The following is a 15,406-nucleotide window of genomic DNA, read 5'->3' as shown; positions in this document are numbered from 1 at the left end:
TTGACGCCTACAGCAGGAAGGGCAGGGGGGGCGTCAGGGGTCGGCAACGTGCCGAGTCGGCGTGGGTGCTTCAAATGTGAGTATCTGACAGGTGCGCACTTAGCTGCACGCATAAGGGGAAACAGGCAACTGCAGGCTGAATGAGCAATCTGCCCGTTTCAGTGTGGTTTGAAGCAGCTTTGGATCAACTGGGCGTGCGGAGCACTGGGATTGGCGGGCGCGGGTGCGCCACTTTCCACACGGGTTCGTGCCCGGTCGCAGCGCCTAGGCATCAACGTCCTTCCGCGCGCAACGGCACGAATTGTCTCACGATTATGCCACATGACCGCCCTTACATGCGTGGCATGGCCGGGGTTGCACGCCGAAGATGAGACAATTTACATTAGGCATTGCACCTGCTTCACGAGCATTGTAATTTACCTCTGCATAAATAACTTACTGCTTGGACAAGAGAACCATCGTAATCCCCGCGTTTGCTTGGTTGCTTACTTTTGCTGCAGCTTTCAGAACAGGCTCGCTTGTACGGTTGTGTCGCTAGTGAGTTTTACTGATAGTAGTAAACAAACTGATTCTTGGAAAACTACCTGGATAACACGGCCACTCGCACTTGACCATGGCGACCATGGGGCCCGTTGAACAACACAAGAAGGAGCTGTGCAAACAGGCATACCTGCTAATACATAAATACCTTGCAGCAGCCGGCAAGGAAGGGCAAGTGAGTAGCTGGTCCGCCGGCGTGTTTGGGGCGGTGAAACCACAGGTGGTGGGGGCTTTGGGCGCCTGCACAGCCGACACACGGCTCTGCGCGCTGGCGGTGGGCCAGATCGGGGCCGGGATGGAGAAGCCACGTGTAGATAGCCTGGTGTGATGCGGGGTGACGCATGTGGACGGCTTGTCTGGACTGAAGTAGATGGACACCAGGAGCGGGAGCCCCCAGCTTCACTGGCACGCACTGTTCAATAGGCAAGGGGTCCAAGCCAATTGCACGCACACGTGTCGTTTACAGCTATATGTCTTCAACTTCACTACCGGATTGAGCAGCGGCGTGTTCTATCCGGGGGAAGCGCCGTACACCTAGTGCAAGCAGGCCCATCCAGCATCGGTCCGCAAATCCCGTGCGCCCCGCCGCGCTCCGCCGAATTCCCTTTGCGCCTTTTGGTCTGTGGTGCAGGAATCATTTGATTTCCGCAAGAACATCCGAAAGAAGGATGCGCTCGACATTGACATGGCTACAAACAAGGAGGTCATTGCGGAGGTGTCCAGGTTCAAGGAGCAGGGCGGGCTAGCGGCGCTGCTGGCTTCAGGGTAGGTGTGGGATTGAGTTGGGGCAGGTGTTTCAAGCAAATTGCTGCGGGCATGCGGGTATTCCTGGCCCAGGTGCGATGGGCTCCTGTTGGTCCCGGGGTGCCCCAAGTCCCCCAGCGCCCCCGCCGCCAAACATTCTGCAGTGTTGTCCCATCCCGCCAATGCCAGCGCCGCCTGAAGCGCCCATTCTTGCTTCAATTTCTGCTATCCAACTTGCAGGGGCGGTGGTACATACGTTGCAGCAAGCGGTGCCAAGGCGAGTAAGAAAGGGGCGAGCACGCCCGGGGCAGCCGCGAGTTCGGGGGCAGGCCTGCCGCCCCTGGCGCCCGCGGCAAAAGGCTCCGCCAAGCCCAGCCGATCCAAAGGCGGCAAGGTGGGCGGCTTGAGGAGCAGGCTTGCCGGGGGCGCCGGGCGCAGGCTTGCATGCATGCAGCTAGCCGCACATCCCTCTGGTGTACACATGCACGTGCGCGCATGCACGTGCACGGGCCAGGCTCAAACATGCAGCCACACGCACTCGAGTGCAGCGCAGCATGCACTGCGCAGCAGTGCAGCTTGCAAGCATGCATGAGCACGCGTCCGTCACACTCTTCCCTGCTCAGTCTCACCGGCCCTGCCTTCGTTCCCTGCCCCCGCCCCGCCGCACCCGCCTGTCCACACGCACCCACATGCACAGGACGGCACATCCTCGCCACCCAACATCCAGCTTCCAAGCAAGCTGGGCGCCAAGGTGATCCCTTGCCCTTTCCGCGCTTACTGGTCTGCCCCGGTTGCGACCTACGCAGCGCCCCAAACCGCACATCAGGGTTACCCAGACGCCGTGCCGCGTCATGTGGTTCTTGACACAGGGCCGCGTCACGTGACCCATACCCCGCCCGCTATCCCGCACCCCTACCGTCTACCACTTCCTTAACTAGTCATGGGTATAACCCCTGTCACTCCTGTCACTCCTCTGGCGCTCGTCGTGCCGCTCCCTCTTAGGTGAACCGCTGGTGGGCCAATGAGAAACAGTGGTACACCGCAGTGGTCACGGACTACAACGCCGATACCAATCTGTACAGGTGGGGCAGCCGAGACCCAGAACCTGGGGGCCGTCGATCCATGAAACACGGGGCGAATTATTTCTGTGTATTCTTGAGTGTGACGCGCCAAGGGGGTTGGTAGTAGCCTTTCATGGGGTGCGACAGCAGGTTGCGCTGGGGCGGGTTTGCGCTGTGTGTGAAGATAAGTGCGGGTAACCGGCAACTGCCTCAAGTTAAGCGAGACCCAGGACGGGGGGATTGATGGGCCCTGGGGCAGCGGAGGTCTGTTGAGTGCTAATGCCAAGACCCGTGGAAGATAGCCGCCAGGCGCGGCCATTCCCATTCAGCGCCGTGTGCTGTTAGTGCTGTGCTTACTTTGTATTGTGTCCGACGCCTGCGGTGCCTCTGCTCTTGCTGACGGCTGCTCCCGCCTTCCGTACCCTGCCGTACACAGGCTGACGTACAACTTGTCCAGCTCCCAGGAGACGTACGAGGACTTCGACCTGGACGGCGCGGACCCGGTGCGTGGTGGCGGCGGCGTCAGGGCGTGTAGCAGCAGTGGCATGGCGGCGCGCCCGGCGAATTAAAGCCGGCTTACGGCGTGGACAGGCACTCCCGCGCCCCGGCGCCCGCCACGCACACTGCTGCACCGCACCCGAATGGGCCACCTGCCCCGCGCCTCCCTCCAACCCCTGCTCAACCAACCACTTAACCAACCGCCTGCCGCACGCCGCGCTCGCCCTCAGGCCATCTACGAACTGACGGGTGAGACCATGAACCTGCTGGCCATGACCGGCAGCGCGGCGGGTAAGTGAGGGAGTGAGCGTGTGTGTGTATGTGCGGCGTGTCAGGAAAGCACAATGGGAGAAGGTTGCACCGTGCGTTCAAGATGTGCAATCCAGCAGAACGCTGTTGGTTTGGGGCGTGGGCGCCGGGCAAGGCACTCTCTTCGCCGGCAAAGCGTACTGCCTGTCGCGCCTCGCGCTGCTTGCATCCCAGATTCTGACGCGCATGCGTTTGACTGCGGCGTCACGCCTTGCCTCTACCACTGCCTTGCCTCTACCTAGGGCAAACTATCAATTCGATAACTAAGCAACCGTACCTGCCAACGTCGTTGCTTTGCTGCAGTGAACAACTCGGTGGTGCTGCAGCCCTATCTGGCGCGAGCGGGCGTGGCAGGCGGCGGCGGCGGCGGCGGCACCAAGTCGGGCAGCAAGAAACGGCGGAGCGAAGACGACGACAGCGATGACGACTTCTGAGGGGCAGAGCTTTCTTTCTGAGAGGAAGTGAGGGACAGCGCTTTTACATGAGAAGAAAGGGGAGCGGAGGCGGGTGAGGGGACCAAGAGCAAGGGCGACAGGCAAGCAGCGCTCGCGGTAGAGCAGATGGGTTTGTCAGTAGAAGGAAGAGCCGTACTGCGTTGCCTTGTAGGAGAAGCATCAGCTGATTCAGAGCATGAGCCAACAATTAGCCGTTGAGAAGAGGCGCCATATGCGACACTGTTACGTTGCGAGGAGGTTGAGAGCGAAGGTAGGGTGAATCCAGCAATGCCGCCTTCTGAGCAGGAACCAGGACGTGCACAGCTGTTCACAGGCAGCGGAGGTAGGAACCAGGGGCGGGCAGTTGGTGGGGCCGCAACGCGGTGTTACACGGATTCAGGAAAGATTTGAATGTCTTTGTGAGCGCGCGACGGGTCAGCGAGCACATCGGTGCAGGGCTGCAGGCAGAGTTCTCAGGTTCCAAGGGCTGCGCGGGTGCTCTCGTGGCGGTGGGGCTAACAACGGGCGGCATTGGCGTGCGCGGAGCACGCAAAGGTCCTACTGAGGTGCCGAGCCTGTTGAGGTAGGCACAAGCCGGAGTGGAGCACAGCGGATGAGCGCAGGACTAGGCCATCCGGGCCTAAGGCTGGAAGGCCTGGGCACATCAAGCGAGAGCAGGAATGGCCGTGAGTGCTCGTGATGGAACATGGCAAGGGGCAGGAAAGCGTAGTCCCGATGTGTGTGGCTCCCACCCGTGCCCACATAAATGCGTAGCAAGAAGGGACAAGGCATTGGTGCGTCGTTCGCGCGCTGTTACTGTACCGACGGTAGCTGGCAGGTTGTGTCGATGTTTTGCTGACGCGCATTCCTCACGCTCCGGGCGCCCGGCCAAGGCGATAGCACCACACAGACTCAATGCGACGCCACACCGCGCGGATAGCATAGCCGATGCGCACCTGCACCAGCTGCGGAATGGCCGTGAGTGCATTCCTGCATTGTGGCTGTTAAACCATTCCACACTTCCTGCACACCCGGGTGCTGGGTCTTGCTTGCACCTTCTGCCTTGATAACGGGCGGCCCCTTTCTTCCGCGTGTCGCCAATCCGCCAAAGAGCACGCAATGCAAATCTACTACGTCTACCAACTACAGTAGTTCATCTCCGTTGGTAAGTCCCGACCGAGATCATAGCATCGCCAGGCCTGCTCTCGCACTAAGCAAGCAACTCCAGACGCAGTTGGGGCCACACCAGCAGCAACAATCAACACCAGCTTCAAGCGTTTCCCGGCCCAAGGAGAAGGAACTGTTGCACGTCGCCTGCCTCATCTGCGGGCGCCACAAACCACTAGCATATTCTGCCGTACGGTACAGTACGGTAGGGCTATCCCCCAGGTTGAGCCCCACCCGCTCCCCCAGCCATCACGGCGGCCCCGCCGTGGGCTGCCGGTGCCATTACGTTCCGAAGCGGGCTCAAAAAGCTGTGGAGCCACCGCAGCGCATGCCGCTTCCTGCATATGCCAGGGCCGACCGGAGCCCGCCTATTACGGGTGCAGGGGCACCCCCGCCGCGGGGCTGTGCAGTGCCTCCAGCGCCTCTCGCAGCCGCTGCTGCCGCTCGGCGCACCATAGCCGCCGGGCCGCCAGGTGCGGGTGCTCCGCCAGCAGCCGAGGGGCAGCTGTGGAGCGGGCAGTTGGTGATGAAGGTGGAGACGATACGTTGAGTGCATTGGGAACACCTCCCATGTGTACAGCGCCCTGCCCACGCCTGCCCGCGCACCCTTGCACAAGCTGGCGCGTTCATCATTGCTTATGCCTTACTTCCCAAAGCCCATGTTGCTGGCAGCAGCAGGAGGGCCACCCACCCCGCCACCCGGCGCACCTGCCGAAATGTCCTGCACCGCCGCCTGCACCGCAGCCGCCACCTCATACGGGTCACCTAGGCGGTCCAGCAGCGTGTCGCGGACGGACATGGGCACAGCGGCCCGGACGCGGCCGAAGGCGACCTGTGCGCGTGGGCGCGTGGGCGCGATAGACAAACTCGCACTGGGACGGTGGAAGGTCAAGAAGGGCAAGCTTAATGGGCATTCCAAAAGAAGGAAAACAGCACGCGCCGACACATCAGCGCATAGGCATTCAGCCGCGGCGTCTGTGCGCTCCGCACCAGGATCGCAACGGTGCGTCCTCGCGGCTCTTGGGCAACCCGGACGGTGGCTGCTGGAAGGCCGCCATGCCCCAGACCCAGGCCATGTTGCCGGGCCCACTGCTTGACAACCCGCCTCCTAAGCCTTACACATTACTCTACTACACAATACAATATACATAAGTCAACACTATTCAAGTTTACGTGACAAGCTCGGCAGTGTTTCGGTGCAGTCTGACCGCTCCATCTCCCAGCGGCCATAAGCGCTTGCCATGCGCGGACAATCCCAGCACGAGACACTGCACCCGACACGCATCCTGCACACCCGGCAAGGGAGCTGTCCCCCCGCCGCTACACCACAGATAGCAACCGCCACCAACGTCCTAGAGGCCCGTACGGCTACAGCCCGTGACGGCGTATAGCCAAGACGGCATAATGACCTGACAGTTTGACCGCAGCCCCTCACGGACAGTTGAGAAGTGCTGACACCTGGACACATGGATGACCACACATCAACCCATCCGCAAAACCAGCAGTAGCCTTCGATATACACTATTCATAAACAGAAGCGCAGGCCTGTGCGGCACGGCATGTGGCGTACGGCCGCCAGGGCTCGTGCCACCCCTGCCCCCACCCTCACGCATGCCGGCCCCGCCACACCTGCTCCACACGCGCCCCCAGTACCCCGCCGCACCAGTCATTAAACCTCCACTAGAGTACCCATAGGCGTTATATCAGCCCTATGCGGCACAGAATGCAGTGGACGGCAGGCAGAGTACGTGCCGCCGTTCCCCTGAAACCTTTCCCCACACCCCCTCCCCTTCAGCCCCACCTTCCAGCCCCTTCCATGCCCCGCCGGTCCCGCCCGCCGCCAACAGCGGACTTCCTGACGTAATCGGTCATGCGCAGCGTGCAACCGCGCACCAGGCGCCACAGGGAGCGCCTGGTGCTGCAGCGGGGCCGATGGCCAAGCGTGGTCGGTCGCGGCCGTGCTGAGGCAGCACAGACTGGCCAACTCCGCCATGAGCAGCATATACCACAGCAAAGCAAACCGAAGACAGGATGCCAAATGGATAAATGTGACAAAGCTCATCGATGCCGTGCGGTCGCGGGCCAACTTATCTTTCTCGTTCAACATGCTCGGAATTTCGCGGGCCCCTTCGTGGGGCAGGCATCTTGACTTGTACTTATACGCCCTAGATATAGAGCAGAGTGTCAAAGGCTAGAATATGCGAGCATAGTCGAGCGTGTAGCATTCACGCCTGGTGTGGACGCGAGCATACGCCAGCATACTACGCAAGCATAATGTATAGCGTCCACGCCTGGTGTGGACGCGAGCGTCTACGAAGGCGGAAGGGTATGGACGCCCATAGGCCATAGCAAAGCAGGCCTGCATGGGTCTCATGTATTGCGAGCTGCTGAGGTCGCGGGCTCAACAGCTTCATAAATCCACAACCGTACCACTGCCTAATCATAATCCAAGCTCATATCCTAGCCTCAAAGCCGGCGGCAAGCAGCTGCGCCCTCTGCACTTTGGAGCACGCCGGCATTTTTGTTAGTTTTACATTATTAATAACTTCTGCGGTTACAACCTGCCTAAGAACGCTCATATCAATGTCCTGGCACTGGGATCTTGAACATATCCGAGGCACCCCAGCAGGAGTAAACCGACATGAGCGCAGGTGAGGCCATAACTGGCAGGCGTTGAGAATCAGGCTCCGGTTGGAGTTTATGTTTTCTTCGTGGTTGCGAGATCAGTCACGCCTTGCTTTGCCCTTTTCAGTGTTGTGGTCTCCTGGTCCAGGCTGTTAGGTTTCTGCCACCTGGCAGTGGGGGGCCAGTGCGTGTGCCGAACCCAGTTCAACCCCCCCACCCCCACCCCCCGCCAATTCCTAACCTACGGCAGGAAGCCAACGCTTCGACTTGGAGCGCAATGCTCCGAAGCTTCAACTGCGGGATTGGAACGACAAGGATGGCAAACCGACTGAGCAAGTGTGGGAGATCAGCTTTCCTGATGGCCGCCCTACCCAAATCTACCTGGATGCGAACAGCTGTCAAGCCGTGCACCGCATCCGGTCATGGGCGGCAACCCGCTGCCGGCGGGCCGACCAGAAGGGGCGCATCAGCGCTCTCCGGACCCTCGTGGTCTCGGGACTCATAAAGGTGTGTCTACAGCATATGCTTGTTCGGAAGGCGATTCAAGGGCAGGGGGCGCGTGCCTCGTGATGACCCACTAAGCCACTCTGCACGCGTAGCGGTTTGCCGCAGCCGGGCGCAGAAAAGACGAGGACTGGCGAGCAGCAGCCTGTCAGCCTACCTACCAGCGGGCGGGCCTCACTTGCGTCCATGTTTGCGGGCCATTGAGGGAAAATAGTCTCACACTTAAAGGACATTACGTATTAGGTGAATTCGCCGTTTGATCCTAAAAATTTGAAGTCCACGATATATATATTTGCCGAGCAAAACCCGCGCTTTGCAGACCGGCAAGTCCTACACACTCAACGAGGTGGTGCCCGCCGTGCTGGCGGAGGCGCTAGCCCGGGAGCCGCTCGGGCATCGCCTCAAGGGCATACGAGTTCTACGGATGAACTGCATGGACTTAAAGCGCAGGGTGAGTATGGGACCCATGTGTCCTTATGTTGTGCAGGTGTGCTCATGTTGTGGCGCGTATGGATTTATGTGTACTATGATATGACACGCTCAGGTGTCCAGCAGGCTATGGCTGTCCTAGCAAGTGACTGGAATTTGGTTTGTGCCTCGCGATGGGCGCTACATACATGGAGTGCAGTACACCCGGCGGCACTTCAAATAGTCCTAACTGACCGGCTGTCGGTACTTTCAGGGACAATGCACTAGCCCTGCACAGGTTCTGCTATCGGTAGACGGGTCGGCACTGTCTGGGGACAGTCTGCTCTCTAGAGCATTGCTGAAGGCGTCCTGCGTGCTACAGCTCAGCTGTATAGCTCAGATGCAAGGAGCGTGTACGTGCAAGGGCGGTGCAAGGGGTATTTTCATTGGAGCCGGCAGGGGTAGCACGCCCCATTGGTGTGCATACATGTCCCCTTTAAAGTCATTGCGCCTCCTCCCCATTGCAGAACGGCGCCGGCGCGCTGATGTATGACCTGCTGAGCATGATTGTGGAGTGGGCGGTGCAGGCGGACGTGCGGGTCAATGATGACGAGTGGCGCAAGGCGCAGGCGGTCCTGGCCGACGGCCCCAGCGGCATTAGCATGGACACGCGCGCCGGCCGCGCAGTGGCGGAGCTGTTCGAGCGCGGCTTCCAGACGCCCGTGCTGGTGCTGATGGGTACGTAGGGGTACGGTTTGGCGGCTTCCAGACGCCCATGCTGGTGTTGATGGGTACGTAGGGGTACAGGTTGGCGGCTTCCAGACGCCCGTGCTGGTGTTGATGGGTACGGTTTGGCGGGTGCCAGACGCCCGTGCTGGTGCTGATGGGTACGTAGGGGTACAGGTTGGGAGGTGCCAGCAGCTGGATATATGGGCATTGCATGACGTTGTACATATTGATTACGACCAGGTGCATTTGCTAAAACGTGTACGCAAGTCATCCTCGTTTCCCCGTGACACACACGCACGCACGCACGTGCGCGCGCGCACACACACACACACGCACGCACACACACACACACACACACACACACACACACACACACACACACACACACACACACACACACACACACACACACACACACACACACACACACACACACACACACACACACACACACACACACACACACACACGCATACACACACCAAGTGTCGGCCGGGAGCATTCCGTTACGTTAAGTAACACACACGTCTTTTGAACACAGACGAGCTGCAAGCGCTGCTGCAGCCCACCACGTATGACAATGCTGGAGGGCAGGAGCAGCTGAACCGGGGGGACATCGCCTTCATCCGCGACGTCGTGCTGCGCCGGCTCCTGATCAACACCCCGCCGCACGTGCTGTGGGCGTTCACGGGCAGCAGTATAGTGTGGACATCACTGGCGGCCATGCCCGTGAACGGCACGGCGCCGCTGAACCAGATTAAGCCGGTAAGCGGCTGGGAAGGAGAAGAGTAGAGAGGCGGATTGTGGCAGGGTGGATGGCATGCGCCGTGACGATAGCGGCAACAGGCATCAGTCAAACAGATATACACGCCGAACTACGCTACACGAAACAGGTTCAATGGCGACGGGGAAGCAAACTGCGATGCGGACCATGTATGTGCGTGCGCGTGTGGTGATTGAGAACAAGAGATGACACACACATGTGTATGCGTATGTTGCACATGTTGCATAACAAAACGGATAGAACCCAGCACACCGCCCGTGTTTGTTCTGGAAGCCTACGAGTTACCGCTTAGTGGTGTAAGCCCCACCAACCATACTTCCCCGCTAGCGAAGTAACTCTTTGGACCACCATTCAAGTGCCCGGTTCACGACTTGAACCAGGCTTGACGCTGTGTGTGTGTGTGCGCGCGCGTGCGTGCGTGCGTGCGTGCGTGCGTGCGTGCGTGCGTGTGTGTGTGTGTGTGTGTGTGTGTGTGTGTGTGTGTGTGTGTGTGTGTGTGTGTGTGTGTGTGTGTGTGTGTGTGTGTGTTAAAGAGCACAAGGAAAACGTTGCGCAAAGACAGTGTATGCGATGTATGTGTGTGTGTGTGTGTGTGTGTGTTAGAGAGAACGAAACGAAACGCCCGTTAGCCACCCAATGGAGTTACTTACCGATACCTACCAATATTACCGAGCTCCGCGCGCGGCGACCCTGATAGTCATAGTTACTTGCAAATGCCTGTAACCCCCCACCGGGCGATCGACGCACGATCCGACCCCGGCATGCCTCACATGCGTTGCATGCGCCTACAACGTTTACCCAGCACGCCTCATGCCCGAGCCCCGCCCGCTGTTTGATTTCTCACCTACGAGCAGCAGAGGAAGCAAAAGCGAAAGAGAAGCGGTGGCGCGAAATGTCAAGGGCATTTAAGTGAGCATAGGCGAGAGATAAGGCGGCGTGCAACAGGCAGGCTATGTAACACACAGTCCCCGCCCGCCCACTAAGTGCAAAGCGAAAGGAGAACGAAGCGGGGGCGGCGAGGACACAAGTAGAGGCAGAGCTGCATGGTGTGGTGGCGGGCGGCGGCTGCAGAGCGCGCGCGGCTGATTAACTGCGCTGGCGTGTTTCACAATTGCATGGGTGTGTAAAAACCATCGTAGTCTGGCAGGGTCCCCCGCTCCCACGGTGCATGCTTGCGGCCGCAGAGGCCGCGTCGGTAGGAAGAGGCAGGCAAAACATGGTAGCAGTTTCATCCGTTACAGCAGTGCACGAGAGCAGGGGGGGTGGGCGTATCCGGACACGGCCCCACGCCAAACCCAAAACCCAATACAACCCACCCAGCCAGGGAGAACAATCCCGGCACTCACAGCGGAAAACCTAACGGCACGCACACAGCCTCAAACAGACAAACAAAACCCCGAGTACCAAGGCAAACGAAGCCCGGCCCCTCTGCTAAGCAAATGGACAGATGAATGTGTGTGTGTGTGTGTTAGCGTGTCCACTGTTTTTATTTTGTGTATCTGCCAGTCTGTCTGCCATACTATTTCTGCGGGCGTGATGAGCAAGTCGAGTGCAGGTTTTCTGATACGTGTGCATGCCTTATCGGCCTGCTATGCGCAGGTGCACCTGCCCGCTTCAGTCCCGCCACACTTGATGCAGGAGCTGGTGGTGCACAGCCTGCAGCAGCTAGGCCTGTCGGAGCAACAGGAGCAGGCCGTGGGGCAGGCGGAGCACCAGCAGTTGACGGCGCTGCTGGAGCGGTCAGGCAATTCGCCGGCCCTGTTCACGACAATGTTGGAGCTGTGGGCCGATGAGGAGACGTCCGTGGACATCACCACGTTTGTGGGCGAATTCATGACGAACAAGCTGTTTGAGGAGGTGAGCACGCAGCCCGCTTGCCCATTTTCGCTGTGTGGCTGGTGGCATTCACATGCATTCAACTCAGCAAGGTTGCCCCGCCGGCGGCTGGTCTCGACCTGACCTAGCACGCAGCAATAATGAACAGGACCGGCGCTGTACTTGTGCACCCCCGCGTTACGTGCTCAATCAAATCACAATATGTGGGCAAGACATGTGTGCTACGTATGCCGCACACCGTACGTGTCGCCTGGTGATACATGATGATGCAAAGCCCTGGCCACTGAGACGTGCACCTGTGCGTCCAGACGTCACTCCTGCACGCTTGCCCTGAGCCTGAGCCTGCGTCCCATCCCAATTCAGGCGGTGAAGGAGTGGAACCTGGCCCTGGCGCACATGTCTGACGAGGACCGCCGCCGGGTGCTGGACCTGGCAAACGTGGTGCTGGGCGCCCAGGTCACGGGGTTTCCGAGCCGGGGTATCTGGCGCTTCCTGGAGCCGTACATGCTGAAGACGGACCACGGGCGCTACTACCTGGCTGACCCCATGCAGCGGCTGCTGCTGCGGGTGTGTATGTTGCGTGCGTGTGTGCGTGCGTGCGTGCGCGCGTGCGTGGGGGGCGGGGGGATTCAGTCGTGTGTTGCAGGGCGCTGCAGGGTGTACTGCATGGCACGCATTGGATTCCGTCACGTCATCCCATGAGTGTCGAACCAATGTAGATGCTTTCGCACGTGTGCAATTGATGCTGCTGTCCTGTGAACAGTCGGTTATTGATCGAGGCGGCAAGCTGCGCACGAGCTTCACGGGCCTGGGGGAGGGCCTGACACTGGTGCAGCTGGAGTGGGGCTGGCTGATACTGCAGCTGGGCGAGGTGGCGGACTACCTGGTGGGGCAGCGCCGCCCGCCCAAGGGCTTCCCCAGCCACGTCGACGGCGCCACTGAACTTACCGCCATGCTGAAGGTGGGTCTTGTCCGTCATCCTACCACAGCACTCAGTAAGCCCTTAGCTTCGCCGCCACCACCATCGCACTGGCCACGTTGCCTCTTATTATACATTATTGCAGCTACACACACGCGCGCTGCGCTGTCCGCTGCTTCAACGCCTCGATTGCTCCTGGTGCTGCGGTCGCCGCTCCACCCACTTTGTAACTCCCAAACGCTCGAGCGACTCACAGGAGTTCGCAACCAAGGCGAAGCTGCCTGGCGCCAAGGGCGTGAGCACAGCTGACCGCTGGGGGGCACTGCCCGCGTTCCAGAAGGTAAGCGGGGCAAGGTGGGAGCGGTGTGTGCAGCGTAAGGTCCGTGCGTGTGCGTGTGTATGTGTGCGTGCGCTTGCGCGTGCGCGTGTGCGCGTGTGTGTGCTTGTGCTTGTGCATGTGTGTGTGTGTGTGTCGCTGTGTGTGTGTGTGTGTGTGTCTCTGTGTGTGTGTGTGTGTTAGAGAAAACGAAACGAAACGATCCGCCCGTAAGTGTGTGTGTGTGTGTGTGTGTGTGTGCGTGCGTGTGCGTGTGCGTGTGTGTGATATGATCATCGTCCTGCCATATGCATGCACATCCGCTGCAGCACTTGGGAGCCATACAGGTAGCTAGGGAGCTGTGTCTGCTGGTCAGCAGCAGTGGGGTTTTGGATCGGCTCAGAACAAGATGGCATGCCGTACGCACCGCACCCAGCCCACCTGCGCCATGCATGTGCGTGTGCGCCGTCCGCCCTCTGTAGGCACTGGAGTCCCCATACAACAAGGGCAGCCGCGCCTGGTACGAGCTGGGGGGCAAGGACAACAGGCTGCAGAGCGACCTGGACTACCTGGTGTTTTTCCTGCGGTAGGCAGGCCGCCGAGGGCGTACGTGTCAGGCGTGCGTACTAGGTGGCATCTATGCACCTGTTGTGATGCCGCGGCACAGCAGAGCATGCCGGCTGGAGGCAGGAGGGTTGGATGTTTGGGCGCGGGCGGGTGGGAGGTTTGGAAAGGCCAACTGCTCGTGTATCTGGGACCATGCGTCGAATGCCCCTTGTAACACATGCATACATCCGTGGTGCATCTACGCACCCGCAGGCTGTGCCGTAACGTGCTGGCGCACCACTGGCAGCAGCAGGGCCTGGTAGACATCCTGCAGGTGATGATGGCGCTGCCCGACATGTTGGGCATGAGCGCGGGCGCGCTGGCCGAGCAGGTGCGCACTTGCATGAGCAAGCTGCAGCCGGCCACCATCGAGGCGGCTGCTATTACCGCCGCTACTGCCGCGGAGGGAGAGGAGGAGCGCGCTAGCGCCGGCAGCGCCCCCAGCGCGGGCAGCGACTTGAGCGCCGGCAGCGGCAGCGGCAGTGGCGGCGCCGGTAGAGGCGGGGACCCTGCCAGCGGCCGCGGTACACCTGCTGCCACTGGCGGTTGCTGGCCGGGCAGCAGCTGCTCAAAGGCGCACACCGCCCTGCTGTCCAGCAGCGGTGCGCTATCAGCTGCTCGGCGGTGCCTGCTACTGGCGGGCAAGGCGGTGGTGCCGCACACGCGGGCGATGCTGCCCGCGCCCGCAGTGCGGCGCCTCAACCTCATGCGCGTCATGACCTCCGCGCAGGCGGCGGTTCGGTTCAGCTAGTCAGGACTAAGCGCTGACTTATCGCAGCGCAGTGGAGATAAGTCTAGTTATTGCGACGTAACTGCCGTGTTGCGTTAAAGTCACGCACGGCGCAGGACGCTCGGGTACGTGCCTGCATGGGGCCGGACCGAGCTGGGTCTTGTAGGCGTCAGGAGCACACGGCGCTTTATCCACCGTTGTGCTTCTGTACTGTATTTTCGGATCGTCCCTCTGCCGGGACGGTGACAACCCACCCGCCCCCCCTGGCGCCGCCGCGGATTAATGTGGTGGTACCCGTGGGCACCGCGGCGTGGTTGTCTGGACTCTGCCGTTAGGCGCTACGTGCATGCGACACACCCAGTACTGGCAGCACTTTCGGCCACTATTGCAACTTCAACCTGGGCGGGCTTGGGCGGGCACGGCGGACTTGGTGGGGTTATCGGGAACTGTACGGCCCAAGCTAGGAGGCCGTAGTATGAAGGCCGCTGCGGGCCGCAAGTGAGTTGCGAGGCTGCTTAAGCAAGGCATGAGTGGAGGCTATTGTCGGTTTTGAGAGATTGGGATTGTCGTTTGGGGCCGGCGGTTTGTAACGCTACACGGCAATAAGTTTGTCGAGCTTGGCGAAACACCAAGTAGCCAACCTGAATAAAGGACCCCGTCCGGAACCAACTCCACGGTGTTCACTCTAGGACCAGGCCTCCAATCAGCACGTTTGGCAAGCAGGTGGTGGCCCTGGATGCCAAGGCGGTGAAAAAGTACTATCACGACGGGTCCATGCGTTAGAGCATGCGTTAGCATGCGTGCCGCATGGCCCAAACGCATGCTTAACGCGTGAAAAGCATGTGCTGTACGCATGCTGGTGTTGGCTAGCGGCCGCAGCGACTCTTTCTGGATGTACGCATGCGTCCCGAACGCATGCCATACGCATGCGTGAAGCACATATGCCGGTTGCGTGCAGTACTACGCATGCCATGGCGCATGCGGGACGCATGTGCGTTACCTAACGCAAGCAGCTGCCCCCAACTGCACGCTTCCCACCCGCATGCATGCACGCACACGTGGGGCACACGAAGCCAATTCCCTCAACTGCTCATTTGTGTTACAGTTCATGCAACGGCACGTGCCGCCCGTCCAGTGTAAACGAGGATTCGGCCTGTTTCTCTGAAGGCGTGAGTCCGCCTCCATCCACCAGCCTC

At 60.2% G+C, this 15,406-nt stretch overlaps 3 protein-coding genes across 5 annotated transcripts; 2 read left to right on the top strand and 1 right to left on the bottom strand.

Moving 5' to 3' along the window:
* Nucleotides 1-420: 420 nt before the first annotated feature.
* Nucleotides 421-4,416, top strand: CHLRE_05g237350v5 (uncharacterized protein). Of its 2 annotated transcripts, none has more exons than XM_043062289.1 (8): nucleotides 421-715; nucleotides 1,172-1,305; nucleotides 1,525-1,561; nucleotides 1,982-2,035; nucleotides 2,287-2,366; nucleotides 2,782-2,848; nucleotides 3,074-3,134; nucleotides 3,456-4,416. In XM_043062289.1, the coding sequence occupies exons 1-8, from the start codon at nucleotides 623-625 to the stop codon at nucleotides 3,584-3,586; spliced, it is 657 nt and encodes a 218-aa protein (XP_042924853.1). In that variant the 5' UTR covers nucleotides 421-622; the 3' UTR covers nucleotides 3,587-4,416. The 2 variants fall into 2 exon arrangements, with proteins under 2 accessions (XP_042924853.1, XP_042924852.1); XM_043062288.1 differs by having other exon boundaries at nucleotides 1,525-1,678.
* Nucleotides 4,417-4,574: 158 nt separating this feature from the next.
* Nucleotides 4,575-7,090, bottom strand: CHLRE_05g237283v5 (uncharacterized protein). Of its 2 annotated transcripts, XM_043062287.1 has the most exons (4): nucleotides 6,555-7,090; nucleotides 5,744-5,861; nucleotides 5,462-5,585; nucleotides 4,575-5,258 (listed from the first exon to the last, which is right to left on the bottom strand). In XM_043062287.1, the coding sequence occupies exons 1-4, from the start codon at nucleotides 6,623-6,625 to the stop codon at nucleotides 5,125-5,127; spliced, it is 447 nt and encodes a 148-aa protein (XP_042924850.1). In that variant the 5' UTR covers nucleotides 6,626-7,090; the 3' UTR covers nucleotides 4,575-5,124. The 2 variants fall into 2 exon arrangements, with proteins under 2 accessions (XP_042924850.1, XP_042924851.1); XM_043062286.1 differs by lacking the exon at nucleotides 5,744-5,861.
* A 108-nt stretch (nucleotides 7,091-7,198) lies between these two features.
* On the top strand, nucleotides 7,199-15,406 carry CHLRE_05g237250v5 (uncharacterized protein). Its single transcript, XM_001697684.2, has 11 exons — nucleotides 7,199-7,404; nucleotides 7,629-7,885; nucleotides 8,202-8,333; nucleotides 8,818-9,028; nucleotides 9,561-9,784; nucleotides 11,403-11,660; nucleotides 12,003-12,206; nucleotides 12,403-12,600; nucleotides 12,815-12,898; nucleotides 13,357-13,460; nucleotides 13,694-15,406. Exons 1-11 carry the CDS (start codon nucleotides 7,395-7,397, stop codon nucleotides 14,229-14,231), a joined length of 2,220 nt encoding a protein of 739 aa, XP_001697736.2. The 5' UTR covers nucleotides 7,199-7,394; the 3' UTR covers nucleotides 14,232-15,406.

The sequence above is a fragment of the Chlamydomonas reinhardtii genome, chromosome 5 (assembly GCF_000002595.2).
Source record: "Chlamydomonas reinhardtii strain CC-503 cw92 mt+ chromosome 5, whole genome shotgun sequence".
Taxonomy (NCBI): Eukaryota; Viridiplantae; Chlorophyta; class Chlorophyceae; order Chlamydomonadales; family Chlamydomonadaceae; genus Chlamydomonas; species Chlamydomonas reinhardtii.
The sequence above is the reverse complement of the archived record's forward strand: the minus strand, read 5'-3'. Positions and strand labels throughout refer to the sequence as shown.